General features: G+C 35.3%; 1 protein-coding gene across 5 annotated transcripts in view; it reads right to left on the reverse strand.

Moving 5' to 3' along the window:
* The window catches only part of Grik2 (glutamate ionotropic receptor kainate type subunit 2), a 676604-nt gene that overhangs the window by 426554 nt on the left and 225959 nt on the right, over nucleotides 1-24091 (reverse strand). For all 5 annotated transcript variants that reach the window (XM_021173658.2, XM_029482440.1, XM_021173659.2 and 2 more), the window contains exon 5: nucleotides 1108-1289. In XM_021173658.2, the coding sequence (XP_021029317.1) occupies nucleotides 1108-1289 (182 nt within the window). The remainder of the gene's footprint in view (nucleotides 1-1107; nucleotides 1290-24091) is intronic.

The raw sequence follows: 24091 nt of genomic DNA on the forward strand, positions 1-24091 counted from the left end.
CCTTGTACTAAGGTCAAGTCTAAGTGGATCAAGGAACTTCACATAAAACCAGAGACACTGAAACTTATAGAGGAGAAAGTGGGGAAAAGCCTACATTCATATTTAAACAAACAAAAATCAACATCAAGCATAATCCTTCATATATTTTATTGCCCACATATAAAGCTAGAGCAATGTCCAAATCAATGAAATATTTCACTGTAGTAAAACCGACATTTATACTGGAATGTTGGACAAACATGTGCTTATAAACTAATGTTATAGCAAGCATTTGGTTTTGGTAGTTATATTTAATGAAATATAATTTGTCATCTGACACTTTATAACTCTCCACTACAGATATTTTATCCTAAGCTTAAAGGCTTTAACACAATTTACAAATTTGTCCTCACCACCATAACGTCAGCTTAATATTTTATAAGATTAAAAAGATAAAAAAGTAAAGATTTGAGCTCAAATCTATATTCTTTGACTCAATATGTGCAGGGGATCCTGCATTTATTGTCCAGTTCTGGTCCTGTATATACAAAAGAGACTACTTAATAATGCCTACTCCCGAGATTGCAATTAGGACTCTATAGTGTTGTCATAATGATATTTTACTGACAAACCAATGAATTTTGAAATGTTCTTTTCTGTTAGGCAAGGCTGTATTGTGCAATGAATATTGAGAACATCATTAATGGGCTACTGATTTTTCTGCTTCATCAGTGCGAGTTCACGATGCTCAAGTCACCAAGTCTTTCTGAGATTAGACTGCAAGAGGCCATTTTCCTTTGGTTGTGGAGATAATAAAAATGGATCAAGTATGTAAGGCATCAATTAGATATAGACTGAATCACTTTCATAATATCTTTTTTTTTTATCCTACTGACTCAATATGTTATTCCTGGGCTCTCTTTTTCCCTCACCCTAAATCTGTGTTAAAGACTTTCAATATTTACTTGTCCTAAAACAAATTTACTGAAAGCAATTGTCAGATTTTCTATCGTAAAATTTTATCAGGATGATATTTTTGAATTTTCAATTAGCGTTAAATTATTACCTTTAAAACATAGTTTAAAACTTTTGGAAGGAAATTAGAAATTTAAGCTATGCTAAGTTTACCTGCTTTAAAATGCCTGCTGCCATTTCATGGCTGCAGTCGAAGATCACATGGAACTCCTTGCCTCTCTTCATCTCTTTCAGCAAAGGCTTTGCATCTTTTGTATCAGCTGGCAGCTGACGAATTTTAAGTCGAAGATTGTACCTTGATGGAGCTTTGATGAGCTCTTGCAAGCGAATGAGACCTTTAATTAAAGAGAAAAAACAATAAAAGAGTGGAAGCAAATTAGAGTAGCTCATAGAATAGTGAAATGTAAGTATGATGTGTGATTTTTCTTAGTCACATTTAGGTACTTAGTGCCATCACATTAGCATTGAAATTCCTTTCTTTTTATCTATTGTGGTTTTGCTAGGCCATATAGGATGGCCTGAAACTTACTATGTAGTGCAATCTGGCCATGAATTCCCAGTGACCCTCCTGCCTCAGCCTTGTTAATTCTCTATAACATTGTGATATAAATATTATTTACACTACATATAACTTCAGGTTTTAGTGAATACAGCATTCTTCTAGACAACATGGCTCAAAATATAGCAAATCACTGATCTATTTCAGTAGACCATAAATTATATTAAAATAATGTTGTTATTTATTGATTTAAAGAATTTGGTACTAAAACACATTTAATATTTGAAACACAAAAGCCTGCTCCTTAAAAAAATTCACATGGTTAAAATGCAAGATTGAAATTCTTTGTAGTGTGCAAGAAATGTTCTATCTCCTCCTACATTTCACTCTTATATCTGTAAAATCACCTACATATTTCTTTACCAGTATTTCTACTTCCTATTAAGAACTACGTTAATAAAAATCAGTACAATATTAGGACAAGGGGAAAATGGTAAATAACTAATGTACCTCATTTTCCCCCTCTTCTCTACATATTTGCACGCTATTATAATTATATTTGGTCACAGGTGTGGAGACAAAGTCCACAGCAAAAAATATACTGTGTATTCAAGGAGTCTCCTAGATCATGAGACAGGAACCACAATTTATTATTTTAACCACTATTAAATATTTTAAAATGTTTTAACATCAATAAATTATGATCATATGATAAATGATTTTGGTGATCCAAACAATTACTGAAAATTTACAGTGATAATAAAGCAAAATGTATAACAATTACTCTTTTAAATTACCTGTATTTTTGTTTTTTGATCTAATGTCTACTCTCTTCATAAAAGTACATAAATGCAATAAAATCAGATACTAGCTACTATTATACAAGTTTTTGTCATAAGTAAATTCAAAGTCTATTCTACCTTGAGTATTGGGTTTGGATCTGAATTCAACAATCTATGATCTCTGTATCTTCTTGCAAGGCTCTGAGTTCTCTCTAATAGGATCACAGTGTCCATGGATTAACTTAAAAAAACACAAAAAGAAACTTGCCTAAATTGGCCTTTAAGTAATGATAATCTACCAATGTTGTTATACTGGCCAACATAGGGAAAAGATCATATATTTTAAGTTGGTTGTTAGAAGATATTTTGACACTGATTTGGGCAGAAAACCTAATCTCAAAAGTTGAAAGGACATTTTGGGAGATTAATATGTTAACAAAAGAAAAGAGAGCTATCAAGTTACAGATTAACTCAGTAGTTTGTACTGAAAAGGCTCAACTGAGTTAGAAATAGACATTTTCACAAGAATAGTGCTTGCAGGGCTCAGCCTAAGTATAAAGCCTGCCAAGTATTTTCAAGTCTTTAAAGAGCTCATGTGGATAGTTCATTGAGCCATCAGGTACAATAAATGTTTACTTATTCTCTTCACACATATACATCCCTGCTGGCATTAATGGAACAGGCTTCAGTTTGCCAGCTTCCCTGGGGAATGATATTGAAGAGGGAAAAAAATAAATCACCAATGCTAGTAGGAGCTGACATCTCCTATGTGGGAATCCGAGTGAAATGTTGTCTTCAATTATTCCTTTGACATGTGTTTTGTGCATGCGTTTTGTATGGAAGATACTTTCATAGATAAATATAATCATTGAAATAATCACTTTAATCTGTCTTTAGATGCAGTTGCTAGAGATGACGAAAGCATTTCTGTACAAGCATAGTTTCCATTTGTTTTTCACCTTGCAGTACTTGAACAAAAATGGCTCCCTAAGCCTTTAAGAAGGAAGGAATCTAGAGAGCAGTTAGTAAGTCAAGTGGATTCATAGTTTTATATCCTTGCTTTCCTTCGACTTCTACATCGGGTGGCTAGAGTGAGTCTTCTCGTCGGTTCTAAGCCTTCAACTGCTATATCACATAACAGAATTTCTCATTGTCCCACATGTCTGCTACGTTTCCTTGCCTTTTCTTTTTGCCAATGTTTTAACAGGGATTCCACATTGAATTCTAGTATTCAGACTATCATGGATAAATGGGAAGGGGCTAACAAAGTAGTTTCTATGCATTCAAGGAACCAAGAAAATGAAAATATTCCTACTTATTGTATGTGAAATATTTGATAGTGTTCCACTAATATACTTGATGGGATGCATTTTTATTTCATTGTATTTTATTTATTTGTTTGAAATTATAATATAATTATATCATTTCCCCCTTATTTTTACCCCTCCGAACCCTCTTCTATATTCTGCCTTTCTGTCTTTCAAATTCATAGACTTTTTCGTTATATGTTGATCCATACATACATATGTACACACACGTACACACGCATATATGTGTGTACGGGTGTGTGTGTTTGTGTGTGTGTGTGTCTAACTTTGGCAACTAATGAATGTTGAAAGTGGGAAAAGCTTTCTGCAGAGAATATTCTACCAATTATCTAATTTTTATGGTAAATATTCATTGTACATGTTACTGTATTCTATAAGGGCCATTCAAACAAGTTCATATTATACCTTACCCCACGCCACCATCATGTATGTCACTATGACTTCCAGGTAGGATGAAGATTTTCTCCAAAGGAAAATGAGATTAAACCTTAACAAAATCTATAATTATATAATTAGCTATGTCTGTCCTTTGTGGATTGCTATACATTACCTAGCCCAAATGCCCTTCACTTTGCAATTTATGACATAGTAACGGGCTAGTGTTTTCTTACAAGATGATCTTACACAAACCTACCAAATGCAAAAAAAAAAATTGTTATTGTAAGGAATCTATAAAAATCTATAAGATTTTTAAGTTCATTTTTTTCTTTGCTTAGGAGAAAAATCTTTCAAAGCACTTGGCGCAGCTTACATATAGCCCTGCTTTATATTCACCAGGTGATAATGGGAAAGAAGCACTGTAACACATCTATTAGATTTAATAAGGGGCACAATCATTTCCCAAACATGTGCTTCATACAAATAGTTTGCAAACAACATTTCAGAAATATTGTTTACTTAACAAATCTGGCAACCAGTTATTTAATAACAGAATAGAATTGTAACTCTTTAAAACAGACTTTTAATTAAATACTCCTTTTCCCCTAATGTAATTAGTTTATATGTTGATAATAAAAAGAAACAATGCACAGATGGGTTTCTAAAATCTAACAAAAAGAGCTTACTGAAATGACTTCCTTATTTGGTAAATGAGGAACATCCTGTTACCTCTAATCTATTACTATGTGCACACTTTTACTTTTGTTCTTAAATTTTATACTCTGTTTTAATCCAACAGTGGCTGAAACCAAGATTTTCTTTATCATTTAGGGACAAATGTCTGAACTGTTCTTTTCAGACATTTGCCATCAATTTAGCTTTTAAGGAGACTCCAGAAGGAGCCATTTATACATACTCCAGTTGGCACCCTCCTCTACAGAGATCAATCACACCACAGCTCAGGTAGGCTCCTGTGCCCCTAGCCCCAGGAAGGGAGTCCCCATCTTCCTCCTCCACCCAGGAACTATTTCAGCAGCCAAGTGAACTAGAGTTTTGCCACCTGGTTAAATACACAGACCTATTTATCACTTTGGTTAATGTGGTCTTTGAGCATGTGAAGTAAGACTTCCAACAAATAGATCTTAGAATTATCAATGTGAAATATGACATCTCTGGATTCAGCATTTCCTTATCACCCCTTTCTTTAAACTAAGAGAAAAAAATACACGAGGAACCAAAACATGTTATTTTGATGGGTCATTCTTATTAGAAAATTTTAGGCTAAATAGGTGTTTCGAAACAAACTGAATAATCTATGTTCATCTATAAAATGTCCCTTTCACATATGTTAAAATATTTGAGTGTGTGTGTGAGCTTTTATCAATCAGCCATTCTTTCCTTGTAGATGAAATATTTATATTCAATTAATACAATATAGAAAATAACTAACTACTATCTTTTCTATAAGTTTTCTTGCTAGACTGTTTCCCCCAAACTACAGACAACTATTTTCCCTTTCATTGTTGGCATGTGTGATATTTGTTATTGGCTCTTGTAAGATATTACCTAAGACTCCCTAATGTCTTGCCTTGGAAAAACAATTTACTTGAGTAGATTCCTTGGGCCAACATGGGAGAGCATGATGATGTATTGGGGATGGAGTACTTGGAGTCATTATATATTAGCTCAGTCCATAGAGTGTCTGAAGACCATGTCAGTGCAATGAATTGTCATTCATGTCTATAGAGTCAAGGCTCAATTAAAATATTTGGAGATTATATAGAATCTCAGCTTTACTGGTTGGCAATACTACATACACAATTTTATAGAAAATTGTTTAGGAAAATGAACATTATCCATAAACACTGTGTGAGAGGAAACAGGGAGCTTGGGATTTGTCCTTCCTTTAGATTTGGCCATAGGTGCCTCTGTTATGGACTAATATTAATCTGAATGTTTTACTTGTCATGAATTTTAACAGTGAATTTAAGGTAACTTGTGAGTAATACCAAATTTGAGAATAACCTTCACCACACTTGAAATTACAAGTTGTGACATAAATTAGTGTCATCATGGAGGCCCCTGATCATTGAATATGTTGTTAATGCAAGAGTTAGGCATGCAGATATTGAATTCCAGAAAAATGGTCTATCTCACACTGATGTCTAGTAGATAAATGCACACTGCAACTGACTGCTCCTTTCTCATTTGTTTCTATCTAGGATATTGAAAAATATAACCTTTATATCTACAAGTAAAAACCAATGGTTTCTTCTCAGACTGCTCTGTTTCTGACACATGCCATATCTTTCTTTCTAGCAAATCCTTTCACAGTTATTTAAAATACTTCCAGAAAATGACTGACTGTGGTATTCTTGCGACACACATTACATCTTACTTTGGTTTTTTATTATGAAATTTTCTTAAATAACGCTTGTACATGTGCTCATCTAACAATATACTATGGGATTCATATATATATGTTAGAGAAGGAAGTTGAAAATGAAGAAGGCATACACAGAATTTTGGTGCAAAATAGGACATCAGAAATATTTACATTGAGTATCCATGAACCTATGAGGTTTTAAATTTGATTAAACACAGGAAAATTTTCAGTACAAGGTGCAGTAGGAATTAAGAGTGTCCTGTAACTCTCGAGGACTACCAAATGACATCAGGGTGAACATAAGCAAACTGTATATGAAAGATAAGTTGTTTAGACAATATTGCTAACAATAATAGCATGTAGTCTTACTGGCTAGGATCTCAAGCTTATCATTTCTCTTGGTTTAATAGAAAACCTCCAAGATCAGCAGGCATAAAATGAACAGAGTTCCAGCTATATGACTGAAGCTTGGTTCAGAATGAAGAACTTCATATTACTACATGACTGGGCAGACAAATGGGATTAACATAATATGAGGACTATGCATGGGATTCTAGCAGTAAAATCCCAAGGAAAAGAGTCTTTAAGGCTAAATGTTATACTTAAAGTAAATACTAGAATATGCTGTCCTTGTTTTTCTTTCTTTCAAACAATTATTCCATTTTTAAAAATATATTGTACTTTTTACCAAACCAGATAAACCCTTTCAGATTCCTGATGAGGCTGTGAGTTTACAGTATGCTAGGGTAAAATGTTATGCAGAATGCTTCATTTTCTGAGAAGGCAACAAAATTAATTTTGCATCTTAAATTTATTTATCTTGTCTATTGTTATTAAAATTTGTCTAGTTTTCAATTATGGCATTGGTGTCTTATTAAAATGCAGTGCTCACTGTGGGTACTGTAGTCATTGTATATGGTAGGTACACTATTAGGTCTATCTCCTATCTAAATTTCTTTTATCGTATTCATGTATGTTATAAAGGAGCTGGAATTTATTATGATAAAATATAGCTGATAAAAATTAGTCAGTGTAATTAGAAGACAGATATATTCGTCAGCACTTTCATGTTAATAATATCTTCAGATGATATTCAAACTATATTAAGCCAGAATGTCCCAAACTATCTCCCGTACTGAAACTGAAATTTGGGATAAAACAAGGAATTCTGTCTTTGTGATATGTTCTTCCATTAAGATGTTTCCATTCCTACTTAATCTCTCTAATTAAAGACATATTACTAGCATTATATCATGCCAATGGGGAAAAACTTATGAATTTTCTGTCATGATGTGAGGAGGACTAAATATTCCCTAGAACAGTTGTTTGCAGGAAAGAAAAATTGAAATTGGATGCTTATGCTTGTGCCATCAAGGACTAGTAGGAAGAAAATATCCTCTTCTGAATGTTTCTTACCAATAATTCCTTTGAGTGACTCTAGGAAAATAAACATAAATAAATATAAAGCCACAACACAACCATGTTTTAGAAACTCTGTGAACATGATCACTGTAAAGATTTTTTACCAGAATTTGGTTCTTTGGTTATTTACAAAGACATTGGTATTTTTCAATAGACTTTTTAAGAGCAATATAAAAAATTGCAATTACTAAGGATGCAATGAGTAAGCAAGTGAAATTCTGGCTGTGTTAGGAGTTCTGTAAAATGTTCTTGTTTCTTGGTATAATTTCTATTTCCTTATACATAATCTATCACCTTTTATCCTGGTTATGTAACTGTCTTTCCCCCAGTGGGACTGATACACCTCATTGTTCAATTTTGATAGCTACATTGAAAGCTCCTTTGTCTCCTGCCAACTGGCTCAGATGTATACCTGTCCCTCTGTCACTCTCACTGCCCTCTCAGCTTGTGATAGCCCAACTCAAGCTATCTAGACAGTGGATGATTAGGTAGCCTGCTGTCCTCTAATCCCCACTTGTGTCCAGGTCAGTACAGTTATGAAGCAACAAATGATCCTTCACAGCTCTAATATTGGCTGTGTCCCAGAATGCTGCTGTTATTGGTTTTATCCTGCCACTTAATACATCAAATATGATTTAAAGTTGACATTGACAAAACAGCTTAAGAAGCTTTTATGTGGTTACACTCATGACTGACAATAGTTATCAGAACTACTATGTCCTGGTAAAAATGAGAAGCAGACAGTGATTCTTTTGAAACTTGGATTTTATCTTATCTTTTCTTGTTCCAGAAGAAAACAGTGTCAAACCCAAAGTTATCAGTATCTATGCTCACTGAAGATACAGGTTACATTATGAAGGTATAAAAAAGTTGAATGTATCATGGACAAATGGTAGAATGGACTAAATGATTTATACTGTAATGTAAAAATGAAAACAAAAAGTATGAAGTGTAGATATAGTTTTAGGAGAGTATAGAGTGCTTAGGAAAGTATTGAGTAGAGAAGAAATAGATATCCTAATACATATGCTACAATACAATTGTAGGCAATTCATTTGTGTACCATAAATTATATATAGTAATGTGGACATCTCTAAAGCATAGTATACTCGTAGGAAAGCATGTCTAAATGATACCCAATTAGTGAATCAGGAAGTGTGAATTATAGAAAAAAGAAAACGTTTTACAAAGTATTATAATATGTAGATAGATATATGATAGATAGATAGATAGATAGATAAATAGATACATAGATAGATAGGTAATAGATATGTTCACAAAGAATTGTAAGTTTCATGGTTGATATTATTGGAAATATACATATATGCTGTTATCTATAATGGTGGGTTAGTCAGTATCAAGAAAAAACTAATTAATAAGGGCATTAATTTAGCATGTACTATCTCTATAAAAGAATTAGTGTGGTTGTTTTATGAACAAACATAGCTTCAGTAAACAGAAAAGGAAGACATAGAGCCTTCAAAAAAACACAGTTCTGAAAACTAAATCTTTCCTTAGAAATGGAAAGAGATAGGTATAGGCTGTGTTCACTTCTGTTCAGATTTATGTCTAAATTGTTTGCTTTTCTGTTTTAACAAGAGTAGCTTTCGCTTCTCATTGTTCACATAGAGGACATGGCTATCAACTGCTGGGCTTCCTTGTTATACATTTCAGCAAAAACAGCTTTTTTTTGTACCAACTTGAGATTCCTCTAAGAGAAGATATAAGTACTCTGTGTATGTTTACCCTTGGTAGAATGAGCTGTATAGCCCAGAAGCATACACTCACCTTAAGGTATGAAAATTATTTCTTTGTTTCTCCCTTGGGAAGAGAAAACTAGGGTTTTCTGCATGTTACATATACCTCAGAGTTCATGTGGATGCTTTAAAGGCATTAAATTAAAAACATGGATTACATGGCAATGACAGAATTTCTCTATGATAACATAGGAAGCATTCAATTGTACAAGATACCAGTTAAAGAATGATCATGTATTTCTCTGTCCAAATGAGAACATAGTGGAGATAATTCTCTATCTGCTCCCCTTCACCTCGGATGTGATAGCTCTTATACTACACAAACGGACTTGCTGCTGTTTCTCTGGCAATGCCATTTCTTATGTAGAATAATTTAGTTCTCTTCCTAATTAAAACAATGTGATCTTTAGCTTTATATATTGACAATAGTTTAACAGATGTTTTAGGTGCTCTAAAACATAGGGAGTACTATGAACATACTAAGCTCACATTAATTCAAATCAATGTATAGCAGTAGAAATTCAATCTGTTGATTTATAACTTCAAGCATAACAATACTTGAACTACATGTATATCTCCAGATACACAGGAACCACATCATCATAACCTGAAGGTTCCTTGACAATTAGTTTAACGTCAGAACAAAACATTATATTGAGGAATTAAATGATCATAGGTAATTATTATGTAAGGATTGTCCTTTACACACAAGAATTATGCAAATAAATAGTATTCTCATCATTCATTTTCAGATAAACTTAAGATACTGCTTTATTTTTGAAGTCCATGGCTCTTAATTGGGAGGCCAAATATGTTATCTCAAAATACAGCATCCAATGTATTCTAAAATCACTGGCCCAGCTAGAAGTAAAAACTAACAAATTATTATCTATAAATAATTTGGGGTACAGATATTGTCTTTATTTCAATAGGTGAAGAAACTGAGTTTGAAAGGGCTGGTATGTTGTTGTTGTTTTGTTTTGCTTTGTTATGTTATTCTTTGCCTTGCCTTTTGCATTATCAAGATAATTTTCTTTTAGAAGAAAAAATGGCCACCTACAGAATTAGTGAATTAAGTTCTTACAAAATGAGTTTTATCCTGAAAGAAATTTCTTTCAGAAAATACTCTTGGAACTTGTGTTCTACTGATACGTTTGTCCTGGGTAGACACTTGGGAAGAACCTATTAACAGAGACTGGGGAAAGGAAAGAAAATCAAGTAGTGCTTCTGAATCTGAGGTACTGTGAGATTTTGAAAAAGGAGTTTTTATTTAGTTACTGGAAATCAAGAAGTTGGATTAAAAATCATTGTGTTTGTCATTCAAAGTTTCTTTAACTTAGCTTTCATGTTTTCACGTTTAAAATATGGTAATGCCAAGACAGACAATTCTGTAGCATGAAAATGCCATATTCATTTCTACTTCTGATAAAATATAAAATAAAGTTAAAATACAAACTTATCAGCACAAAGAAAACTTAGGAACCATGTACAAAGTGAAGAATCAGAATAGGAAAATATCTCCAAACAGAAGACATGGGTAAGACATGGGTTGAATGTATCAAATTGTTGCAGAAAGCAGAAACAGTGGTAGAACCAGTGATAAACAACTGATACAAAGACTACTAGACTCATAGCTAAGACTCCACCATAAGATATGCTGACCCCTTGGACAGGCAAAGAACTAAGATGAAAGAAGCATCGTAAGTTGAATGCAGAAATGACTGCAGTAGGAGCAATAGCTACTCCATTCCAAAAGTCTACATCAAAACAAGAGAATTTGTTTAAATGTAGGCTGCTGTTGATTTTGAATGACCTCCAGGGTGAGGATGAGGTGGAGCATAGTGAAGTAGCATCAGCTGTATTCTGTGTTCTATCTTTCAGTAATCCTGACACTAGCCATCCTAAATCAGATCCTTCTGAGAGAGCTGTACTACCTTAACATGTCAAAGCAAAGGTCAGACTGAAGCAAAAGAGAAAGCCGGTGCTTTAACATTAATTTTTATACAACTATTGAAAATACTTATCAATAGGGTCCTTTGAAACCAACTATATCTGTTTCACATGGCTCCTTGATATCCCACAATGTCCCATGTACTGAAGGAATGCTCTTCCAAGTGACATCACGGGGAGATGGTAGAACCTTTACAAGATGGAACTTAGTGGGAGATTTTTGGGTCATTGAGTCATTCCCTGGAAAAGGATTGTAGCCATTTCTTTCTCATACTGTACTTGAAGCTGGAAGACAGTTCAGGGAAGCAACTTGATTAAAATTTACTAAAGCTTTTATATTAATGCCCTCACAAGAATGAAGGGAAGTAAGAGAGCTCCATGTCTCTTATAGGCAAGAATATTAATTCTATTTATTAGAGTCACTCAATATCCCAATTGGATTTCAGTGCCCATACTTGAAAAAGATCATCAAATTTTGATGACCATTTCACTGTATAATATGGAAGACACACAGTTACCACACTACACGTCACAATTTTATTTATTCTTATTGTATTTCAAATTTTATCTCTATCAAATCACTGAAAGCACCATCTTCTAGGCTGGTAAGTTCTGTAGATAATGTCATGCCTTCATTTCCCTTAACATATAAGCAATACTATTACTCACTCTTTTAATACAATCTATTCATTTGACTCCAGGAGGGCCTGTGCACTTGTTACTGCCTCTACTTATTATCTCTCAGGCTTCTTTGTTTATACTCCCTTCTCTGTTTATCTAGCTCATCATGTGGCTCAGTATAACTCTTACCTAAATATGCCAGCCCAGACATTGCTCAGTCTCACATGCCTATAGCCATTGTTATATTCCTTCACAGTGGCATGGTGGCAGGTTCCTCAGACTTAACATATTTCCAAAACTGAGCTCTCTCTGTCCTTACTTGTTTTATTGGCTAGTTAATGGCAACTTTAAAGGATCCTATTTTGAAGTATGTGTTGTACCTAGATGTTTTTTTCTCTTTGTTAGCATCTCCTCTCATGAATGGCAGATATTCTACTGAAAGCTTGGGACCTCATTTTATCCTTCTAATTCTGCATATATTTTTATTTCTTCTTATATACTAACCTTTTTCAACATATTTTATATTTCCATATTTGTAACATTGACTTTTAATTTCTGTATCCCTCCACTAGAATGTAAACTCCATACTAGGATGTACTTTTCTTTGATTAAGTTCCAAAAGATGTTCAAATACATTTGTTAAATGAATGAATGACATGACATGATCTTTAATCCCGAAAAGCTTACAATCCACTTTGGAAATAAATTATATGTTAGAACAAAGAGAATTTCTGCCAGCGAGAAACAGACTGTGCCAAATGATAACTAAGTAGAACCGACCCAAAGTGCTCAGGCATCGTTTTCGAAAGATTCAGAAGACTGGGCTCAATTTGAATAATTCATTCCAGGAGAAAATTGATCATAATCTAGGGAAGTAAAGATGGGAGTAAAACATTTCAGATGACAGCAATTTAAGGCCTCAATAACATGTCTTATTGTAATTTAAGGGAAAGCTGTTTGTTGAACACACACACACACAAATTTATTCCAACTGAATTTATTCTTCTTCTTTGTCGAATATAAAAACAATGTTCCACTAATAAATCTATTGGTTAATGCATATGAGACAAATGTTACTAGGTCTTGGGGGGGGGCTGCCCAGAAAGATAGGAGAAATCCCATTTCAGATGAGATTTTTTTTTTTCTTGTCAGAAAAAGCAAACTCAGGAGGGGGAGGAAAATGAAACAGTTACTTAGAAACAAAAGAAAAAAATAAAAGTGGGCCAAGGGAAAAGCTTTTAACAAATGTGAAAAAAAGTCATGCTGGCACCGATGATGGGCCACTTAGTACTGATTATTTCTAATGGAGCAAAGAAGACAAGCAGGCGCTTTGGAGGGATAGGCAGGATTCTTCTCAAAGAGGCCCGGGCTTGCCAACTGTCACTGTGACTTGGGGCTTGGACTGACTTTGTGCTAATACATCTTACCTTCTCCATGAGCTGATACTGGCCACAGATTATGAGATCAAACCATTTATCTTTAGCTTCTATTTAGTAAGAATTTTTGATAGGGCAGCACGACTAAACTGAATCATTAAGTTTCCCCAAAATTCTTACCTATCCCTCCCTCATGTACTTCAGGAAGTATGATTTTCCCTTGTCCAAATAGCAGAAAATGTGACTGGCCATTCAGACAGACAAATCTACTAATGACTTTCTAACATCTTTCCTCTTTGGGGATTACTATATTTTAAATCTTGGCTGTTCAGTAATGACTAGAAAAGTATTGTAGTTTTAAAAGTGGCATCCCATTATTAGAGTCAATCCTATATTGGCCCTGTTCTAGTTAACTGTTATATTACTGTGAAAACCATGACTTAGGCAACTGATAAAAGGAAACACTATACTGGCAATGGGGGTCTTGCCAACAGTTTGAAAGGGTTAGTTCAGAGCCATCATAGCAGGGAGCATGGAAGGCAGGCATGGTGCTGGAGAAGAAGCTAAGATTTCTCATCTGTTTCTCCAGCAACATGCTTGAACCTTTGGATTCTCAACCCTACCCCACCAAGTGACAAACCTACCTCAACAAGTGCACACTTCCTCATCCTTCCTACACAGTTAACCAACTGGGAACCAAACATTCACACATAAAAGCATATGGAGGAAATTCTCACTCTGACCACAAAATGCCCTAAATAGTTTTCAGATTGCCTTCGTCACAGCAAACTTCAAGACTCACCCAGCTCACCCAGACAGTCTAACAGAAGACTGAAAAACTTTAAGCTCATGAAACATTAATGGTAGATCTAGTCTCTTTTTTGCTTCTTGCAATTTAATTAATTAATTTATTTATTTTCTTATCTTTAATTTTTTTTTAGAGTCCAGTCATTATCCCCCTCCCATTATGCCCTCCTGCAACAGTTCCTCATCCCATTCCTCCCCCCTGTCTCTAAGAGGATGTCCCCATAGGCCTACATCTCCTATACGTGGTCAGGACTCCCCACTCCCTGGGGATTCAAGTATCTCAAGGGTTAGGTGCATCTTCTCTCACTGAGGCCAGTACTATGTTGTATATGTGTTAGGATCCTTGGATCAGCTAGTGTATGCTGCCTGGTTGGTGGCTGAGTGTCTAAGAGTGATATATCCACTCCAGTAGTGACACGCGTGACAGGACTAGAAACATGGATGCAGTCCCAATGCGAAAAGTTCATGGAAACTAAGTCTCCTGAAACAATGGCATCCCATATAAAGAATATTCCAATGTCCTTGCTTTAGTCAGTGAACGGATCTGTGTGCTTTCCCTCAGTATTGTTTTATTATAAGTGCCTCCAAGCAATGACTTGCCAAATACCTAAGCAAAATTGAAATTTGCTTCCTGACCTTCACCAATGCCCTAGGTAGTCCTTGAGCTGACCCTGAGCTTGGAATTCAGTAAGAATGTTGCCTATTCAGTGACATTAAGAATTGCCTCTAGTATTGTAAGAGAGATTGTGAAAGAAATCAGGCTTTACTATCTACTACATAGAGTTAGAAATCTCAGGGCACACTTAGCAACGTAAGTTTAGAATTCTTATAGTTATGTATGGCAGACTACATTACTTATTAGTAGAAAAGTCCCCCCACACTATCACTTAGAATAAAACCCAAGTCGCTCCCATATACAGGAATTTACAATGGTTTAGGAAGTAGATCGGGCTATGGTTTTAGAGTATTGCATTATTCATGAGAAGGTTAGCTAGAGTGGAACTCCCTAATTAGAACCGTGAGTTGGGCATGAAAGCCCTTGACCAAGGAGTGTAAAGACCTCACACATGGCTTCTAAGAATACAGCTGGACCTTAAATAGAGCTGACTTTGTCTCAGTTGTTTTATTGCTGAGTTCCTGCCAGTCTTTGTGTTTGCATTCCTCTGTTTTGTGTAAGAGTCATTAAGCATCTGGTAACCTCATTGTACCTTGCAGATATGTCACCAAACTTTCCTATTTTCTTCTGTATAAAAAGTATGATGCTCAATTTGACATTACATTCAGATTCAGCACACTCCCTCATGTCATCTTTGTTTATCACCCCCCTTTCATCCCCAACCCATGATTCCCCACGGATTGAGAGAGGTTGACTGAGGCCAGCCCGTGACATGAGAGATCTTAGGGGTCCAGTTGAAGCTGCTGGTCTTGCTATGGGGTCACCGTCCTCCTCAGGTTCTACAACCGTTTCCCTAATTAAACTACAAGAGTCCCTGAATTCAATGCATTGGCTGGGTGTAACTATATGCATCTGACTCTTTCAGCTGCTTGTTGGGCATCTCAGAAAGCAACCATGCTAGGCTCTTATTTGTAAGCACACTATACCAATCAGTAATAGTGTGAGGTCTTCGAGCCTCACCTTGAGCTGGATCCCAATTTGGGCCTGTCACTTGACCTCCTTTCCTTCAGTCTATTCTCCATATTTGTCCCTGCAGTTCTTTCATGCAGAAACAATTCTGGGTCAGAGTTTTTGACTGTGGGATGGCAACTTCATCCCTCCACTTGAAGCCCTGTCTTTCTACTAGACTCTACAAGATCCTTCTCTCCATTGCTGGGCATTTTACTTAAGGTCCCTCCCCTAGCGTCCTGAGAGTCTCTCACCTCCCAGGTCTGTAGAAAAGCCCTCCCTTCCTTTATTTTGCTACATAATGGCAGACATCAGTTTCTCAGGCTTACACTATAGGTTTTGGGTTTGTTTGTTTTTGGTTTTTTTGATGATTAAACTAGTCTGATTTTCCTGATTCTGTGTGGAGAAACAGAAGTTTTTCTCGTGTCTTAAACATTTTGTAAAGTTAGTTTGCTGTTTTTTGTATTAACTGTGCAGCCAAAAATCAAACAGGCTTCCAAAGAGATAGACAGCAAACTTGAGTTTGTATCATATGGGAGAATAGAGGTGAAAAACAAACAACCTTCTGTATAACTTCTACTTGAATATTTACTGGGTCCTCATAGATTATTAACAAGTAAGCAACTCTTATGTTGTAGTAAATATCAGTAGATCAAGAAATGCTGTTAAAAATCTTGTAATATGCATACCAGTTTATATACCCTATAATCACCTGGGCTCAGTCCAAATATTGGTTATGTTGAGAATCTATGGTCTAAACACAGATATCTGTGATGCACTTTGCTCCTCGCTGTCTTGTCTAATGTTGCTTCTGTGCTAGATGCTTTATAAGCTAGTTTCTAAGATGTATAGTCTATCCATTTAGGCATATTTTCTATGGCTGAACTGTTCTTTGCTAGTCCATTTGTAGTATGGCAGGAATTATTCATCCTTTGCTCAAAACTGCTGAATGGGTTGTATAAGGCACATGAAGCATCTTCATACCGACAGTAGGCAGCTTCAGATATAATCTTTATCCTCTGTAAAGCTAGAGATGTTATACACCATTTGCTCATTTCTGCTTATCTCTTACTTTTCCCTGGCTGTAGTTTCTTATGTCTCATAAAACAAGTCTTGGCTGAAAGTAGTCTTTTATGTATTGGAAAAAACTTTAGGTCATCAAAAGTGAATGCTGTGTAGATGTTGCAAGAATATATCAAGTTATTACCTCCATTTAATACATTCTGGATGTCTTAGCATTTTGCTATCTCAAACTCCCTTTTGCAGAGACAGGTATTGATAGGCTAGATACTGAGCAGAGGAACAGGACTAAAGCCCCAAGGGCCAGCAGAAACAGGCAAACTCAGGGGTAGGAGAACCCTCTAGAATGTACCAGAGACCTAGGAGGTGAAAGACTCTCAGAAATCAAAGGGAGGGACCTCAGATGAAATGCCATTATCGTGGGGAGAGGGAACTTGTAGAGTTCACCTCCAGTAGAAAGACATTACATCAAGTAGAGGGAGGGGGTTGTCATCCCACAGTCATATATGACCCAGAATTGTTCCAGTCTGAAAGAACTTCAGGGACAAAAATGAAGAAGAGACTGAGGGAAAGAAGGTCCAGTGACAGGACCAAGTTGGGACAGCTCAAGGGGAGGCTCCAAGGCCTGACTGATGCTATAGTGTGTTTATTACAGACAGGACTGTAGCATGGCTGCCCTCCAAGAGGCCCAATAAGCAGCTGAAAAGTCAGATGCAGACACTTAGACCCAAGCAATGGACAGAAGCCAAGGACACCTGTGGTTGAAGTAGGTAAAAGTTGGAAGAACCTGAGGAGGAAGGCAACCTTAGAGGAAGACCAGTTGTCTCAAAAAACTCGACCCCCAAGATCTCTCAGACACTGAGCTACCAACCAGGTAGCATACAGCTAGCAGATATGAGATCCCCACACATATACAGCAGAGGACTGCCTGATCTGGCCTCAGTGAGAGAAGATGAACCTAACTGACCCTTGAGTGACTTGAGGGCCCAGGGAGCAGGGAAGTCTAGTACGGTGAGAGGGGAAACATTTTCTTGGAGATGGGGAGGATGTATGGTATGAGAAACAGTTAGAGGGCAGACTGGGAGGGGGATAATGACTGGAGTGTAAAAAAAGATTAAATGATGAAGATGAAGAAGAAGAAGAAGAAGAAGAAGAAGAAGAAGAAGAAGAAGAAGAAGAAGAAGAAGAAGAAGAAGAAGAAGATGATGATGATGATGATGTTGATAAATATTTGAAAAATAGCAACAAAAAAGAAAATCGTATGGAATTAACTAGATTCAGGGGATAAAACAATGCATTTCTGTTCTATGACTGAAAACAGAAAGAACCAGATTTGGCAAATAATACCAATAATCAAAAGTGTAATGACTAAGAAATTATTTCTATACGTGTTTGAAGATAATGATGAGAATATTTTGAACATTTATCCATCTCTAAACTAACAACCTGGACTATTATGTTGACACAAAGAGTAAAACATTTAAATAAATAAACTATATATATATATATATATATATATATATATATATATATATATATATAACTGAAGACAATGAGTCACTGATAATTATATAAAATACAAAAAATCAAGTATTATAAAGGTAATAATCAATTATATAAAGTGAATAATGTCTAATTTATTAGAGAGATGAAAAAAGAAAAACAGGTCTGAGGAAGATTAAAGAATGAAATGGGAAGGCAGGAGGAAAAATAGGAAATTGTTTAATAGTAAAGAAAACCATGACCTCTGCTTAGCCCTCAACTTATGTGAATGAGGTTTGCTCTTTGCTTTAGTCCCTGGCTTTTGTCAAGAGTGCAAAGGCTAAGGTATGGAAAGTGTTAGAATTATCTTTGCATTCCTCTATCTTTTTTTTTTTTTTTTTTTTGGTATTTCGATACAGGGTTTCTCTGTATAGCCCTGGCTGTCCTGGACCTCACTTTGTAGACCAGGCTGGCCTCGAACTCAAAAATCCGCCTGCCTCTGCCTCCGGAGTGTTGGGATTAAAGGCGTGCACCATCATGCCCCGCACATTCCTCTATCTTAATACATCATGTGTGATTGTTGAATGTAGACATTTTTTAACATTTTATTAACATTCAAATAGGCATAACAGTGTCTTGATCAAATCCATCAAATATTCTCTTTGACTACTCTATACCATTTTACTATTTTCCCTTCTAACTTCATGTGTTTTTTCATGTGATTTATTTATGTTTTAAAATACACTGTTATCTGTATGTACATCAGTTGGGGGGGGCATCTATGGGACCAAGGGATATCCTCTTAATGTCTGTATCTTTGAAGAAAATTAGTTCCCTCTTCACCAGCATCTATCAACTACTAACGACTCCTATGATAGGGTGGAACTCTCAGAGACCCTTCCTCATCCACTTCAGTAATTTAGTTGGCTTGCTCTTGTGAAACTGCTGTGCATAAGTCCCAGCCATGTGAACTGTGTTATCCTACCCAGCAAATACTATTTAAATATAGACATCTACTTTCTCTGGCTCCTATATTCTTTCTTTCCCCTCTTTCATGATAATCCCTGAATTTTGGGGAAGAGGAGGAAAAATGTAGATAACTAGTTTAGATATGAGCACGCTACAGTTTCTTATTGTCTAAATGTCGAAAATATACTTCTTAAAGTATGGTTTAACATTGCATTGAAGGAGTGATCCTTACTTGGGTTTCCAATAGTATTTCATGGTATTTTGTAAAATTGACATCATTTGTCATTTTTGTTTTCTTAGTATGCCAGTTATTTAGTTCTCTGACCTTTGTCCATATTTTGAGAAAGATAAATAGAGTTTGTCATTTATTATTGTATAATTAATAGATTAATTAAGATGCTGTGTTCATATTTCAAGTGCAGACTTAATTTTCTTTTTAATGTCAACCCAATTAGCAGAACTGGATAAAAAGTTCACTGTAAAGATGGAAAGGAAGGTTTTTTAAAACTGTTTGATTAACCAGCCAGGAACACTATAATCACAATTAGCATTGTGGAAAAATTATTTGGAAATTAAATAAAATCTACATGTAATATTTTACAAAATAGTTGTAAAGCATTAATTCAATATATAGGAGTTCTAAGTCTTCTGAATTTATATTTGACAATTTGTGCTGCACATAAGCTGAATCATCTTTCTTCACACTAAAAATTAGTACAAAATTATTGTACATTTAATTTTTGGGCATGTAGCATAAAAGCAGAAGTCACATAAAAACATTTGTCAGTCAGTTCTTTCCTTCTGTCATATAATTCCTTGGTGTTGGGGGCTGGTGAGATGGCTCAGTGGGTAAGAGCACCGGACTGCTCTTCCAAAGGTCCAGAGTTCAAATCCCAGCAACCACATGGTGGCTCACAACCATCCGTAACGAGATCTGACTCCCTCTTCTGGAGTGTCTGAAGATAGCTACAGTGTACTTACATATAATACATAAATCTTAAAAAAAAAAAAAAAAGAAAACAATTCCTTGGTGTTGAACTCATGGTGTCAGGTATGTCAGCAAGTGCTTTTACCTACTGAACTATATCATATAACCCATGCACACTATTTTAAATAGTTCAAAGACATGAGTATTTAGCAGAATTGAAGCCATTTAGTAAGTAAGTTTAGATGATCAAAATAAGTATTCTATAAAACTGATAATTTTGCCAATGTCAAGTCATTATAAAAACAACCAGTCAATTCTTACCTAAAATTCATAGTTTCATTAGCTAATGATACCAGCATGTGATTAATAGTGATATCTTAATATTAATTATTTTAAAAATGTGAAATGTTTGTATTTGTCAGGCTTATGTAGATCAAAAATTATTAACTTATGGTTACTCAATGACATATGACCTTAAAAATGTTACTTTACACACCTCTTGCCTGTCACATTACAAACTACACTTAAAGAATTAAATTAACCTTTCTTAATGGTTTGAGTACAGGCTAAAATATAAAAAAAAAATATGAGAAAAATCTAACCATTTTCCAAATCACAGTAATACAGCAAGTCATGGTATATCTCAAAGACCAAGGACTGATACAGATCCAGATAATTTTTTTAGAAGAGCAAGCTTTAGCATTTTGTTTAAAATATTTTAGGATACTTTAAATTTTCACCATCATTGCTTTGACCAAAAATGAATAATCTGGGGAAATAAAGGCAAGGAATTACATGCTTCCATGAAGACACTTACAATACCTTTATCACATTTTATTGACTAAAGATGTTTACTTATAATTAAATTTATACATTGAACAGTTGTAATACAATATAGTTCAAAATTGGAGAAATTCAGATATTTAGAAACATCAGCAATTCCTACTGCTGTTAAAATACTTATATTAATGTTTCTTGCTGCAAATGAAAATTCTTATATATGCTTAACCCTGCAGTTACTAATTTAAAAGGGTTGAATGAAAAAAAACTCTAGTTTTAACATTAGCTCAGATAATTCCATTCAGTGGCACCAATTAAATTTAAAAATCACAGGTTTGGATTATAATTTCATTATATATTAAATAATAAATTTTATTTTATCAAAATAATTATTATTAGGCTTATAGAAATACAATTATATGTGAATAGTAAAACAAGGTTTTGAATTGTGATGTTGCAACACAAAGAGGTGACTGTTGGACTTTGTATTTTTATTAACATCTACTAATCAGGGTTTTGTTTATAACATAATAGATTTTTAAAGTACTTAATGTATTCATGTGTAAATTATTTCACGTGGGTTTTTTTCTGTTATTATTACTACTGAAATTCTATGGTATGCCTTGTGAAGTGGCTCAGCAGGTAAAGATGCCACAAAGCTTGATGGCTTGATTTCATTCCCAAAAATCTGCATGTTCAAAGGACCTAACCAGCATCTACAAATTGTCCTTTGACTACAAACATGAGTTGTAGCTCTTCCACAAAGAAATATACAGTATACTGGGTGTTCACTAATCTATCTCTACAACAAAATAACCTAATTAATAAACCTCTGCAACTAAAGACCAAAACAAAATCAAAATACGAATCAATTAAACTAAGCATCACTGATATCCATAGGTATTTCCCAGGAGATAAACAAATGTCCAGTACATATATGAAAAACTTAAACATCATCAGTTACTACATGTAAATGTAAATCAAGACTATGATGAGATCTCATATTACCCCAGTTACTACTATAAACACTAGTACATGTATGGTGAAAGCAAAGAAAGGAAAACGTTTATATACAGTTAATGAGAATATAAATTGATATATCCACTAAGAAAACCAATGTGGAATTTTCACAACAATCTAGATGTAGGGCTATAAAAGCTATGAGTTATATCATTGTCCTACAGTCTCAGCACTTGGTAGGCTGAGAGAGAACAAACTTTCCAAGTCATCCTAAACTGGCATAGAAAGATGCTGTATCAAAATACATATGTACATACATAATATATGTATAAAATAATTAATGAAAATAGGCCAAAATTAGATAGAGCACAAGTATATGGGAGGATTAAAATGAAGAAAGGGAGAGAAGAAATATAATATCAAAAACATAGCAAAAATGTGAAAAAAATAAAGACTACTATGTAATCTAACAATATTACTACAGGGTATTTGTCAGATAACTGAACCTGAACTGTCATGCTTAGAGTTCTGTACTATTCACAACAGCCCAAGTATGAATGAAGCCTAAATGTATATCAATAGCAAAGAAAATGTGATGCTGAGGCTATGACAGCATGCACAATGTCTGTGCAAGCTCAAGCAGACAAAACTCTATCCTCGGCTGAGGAACAATTAGTCATTTATTGCTTATAGAGAAGAGAAAGTTTTCTTTAATGTATGGACACTCATAGGTCGAGCACACTACAGGAGATGGTGACATGGCTTAGAACATCTGGAAAATATCTACCGGACTCAGTGGATATTTTCAAATCGGAAGGCATAATGTTCAGTAAAAATGTAATGAGAAGAGGGATCTTCAAGGAGGTGGAGAAGGAAGATAATATGATCAAATTTCAATGTGTGAGAGATCTCAGGGTTCCAGGTTAATTGAGACTGCTGGTTCTCCTACATAGTCGCCCTCCTCTTCAGCTTCTTTTAGCTCTTTTCCTAATTCAACCACAGGGGTAAACAGCTTCTGTCCATTGGTTGGGTGTAAATATTTACATCTGACTCTTTCAGCTGCTTGTTGGGTCTTTCGAAGGGCAGTCATAGTTGGTCCCTCTTTGTGAGTGCTACAGAGCTTTGTAATAGTGTCAGGCCTAGGGGCCTCCCCTTGAGTTGGTTCCCACTTTGGGCCTCTTGTTGGACCTTATTTTCCCCAGGCTCCTCTCCATTTCCATCCCTGCAGCTCTTTCAGACAATAATAATTCTGCACAGTGTTTTCACTGAGAGGTGACAACCCCATCTCTTACTTATTGTCTTGTCTTTCTGCTGGAGGTAGGATCTACAAGTTCCCTTTCCCTACTGTTGGACATTTCATTTAATGTTTCTTACTCTGAGTCCTGGAAGTCTCTCACCTCCTGAAGAGGAGAGCCTCCCTGTAGGAGGTACAGCAGACTCAATTAATCGGGACCCCTGTGATCTCTCAAACACTGGATCACCACCAACCAGGCAGCATACCCTAGCTGATATGAGGCCCTCAACACATATACAGCAGAGAACTGATGGGTCTGGGTTCAGTCAGAGAAGATGTACCTAACCCTCAAGAGACTGGAAGCCCCAGGGATTTTAGAGTTCTAACAGTTGGGTGGGTGGTTGGTGGTGGATAGTGGAGACATTCTCATGGAGACAGGGGTGGGGAGAAGGTATGGGATATGGAACAGTCAGAGTGTGGACTGAGGAGGGGGGAATAAAATGTGGAGTATAAATAAATAAATAAATAAATAAAAGATTAACAAAAAATTTCAATGTATGAAGTTCTCAAAAAATAAAGGTCTTAATGTGTATTCATGAAATTTCATCATTTTTATCTTTGCATGTGTATAAGAATAATAAATGAGATGAACAAAACCCTGTCATCAGTGATACAGGCAAGTATACAGTTTGTATAAACAAGGCCAAGACTTTAGAGACAAGTAACACATGGCCTCACTAATGTGTGGATGTTAAGAAAGTTTCTCTCATTAAAGAGAGAGAGAGAGAGAGAGAGAGAGAGAGAGAGAGAGAGAGAGAGAGAGAGAGAGAGAGA

Source organism: Mus caroli, chromosome 10, assembly GCF_900094665.2.
Source record: "Mus caroli chromosome 10, CAROLI_EIJ_v1.1, whole genome shotgun sequence".
Classification (NCBI taxonomy): Eukaryota; Metazoa; Chordata; class Mammalia; order Rodentia; family Muridae; genus Mus; species Mus caroli.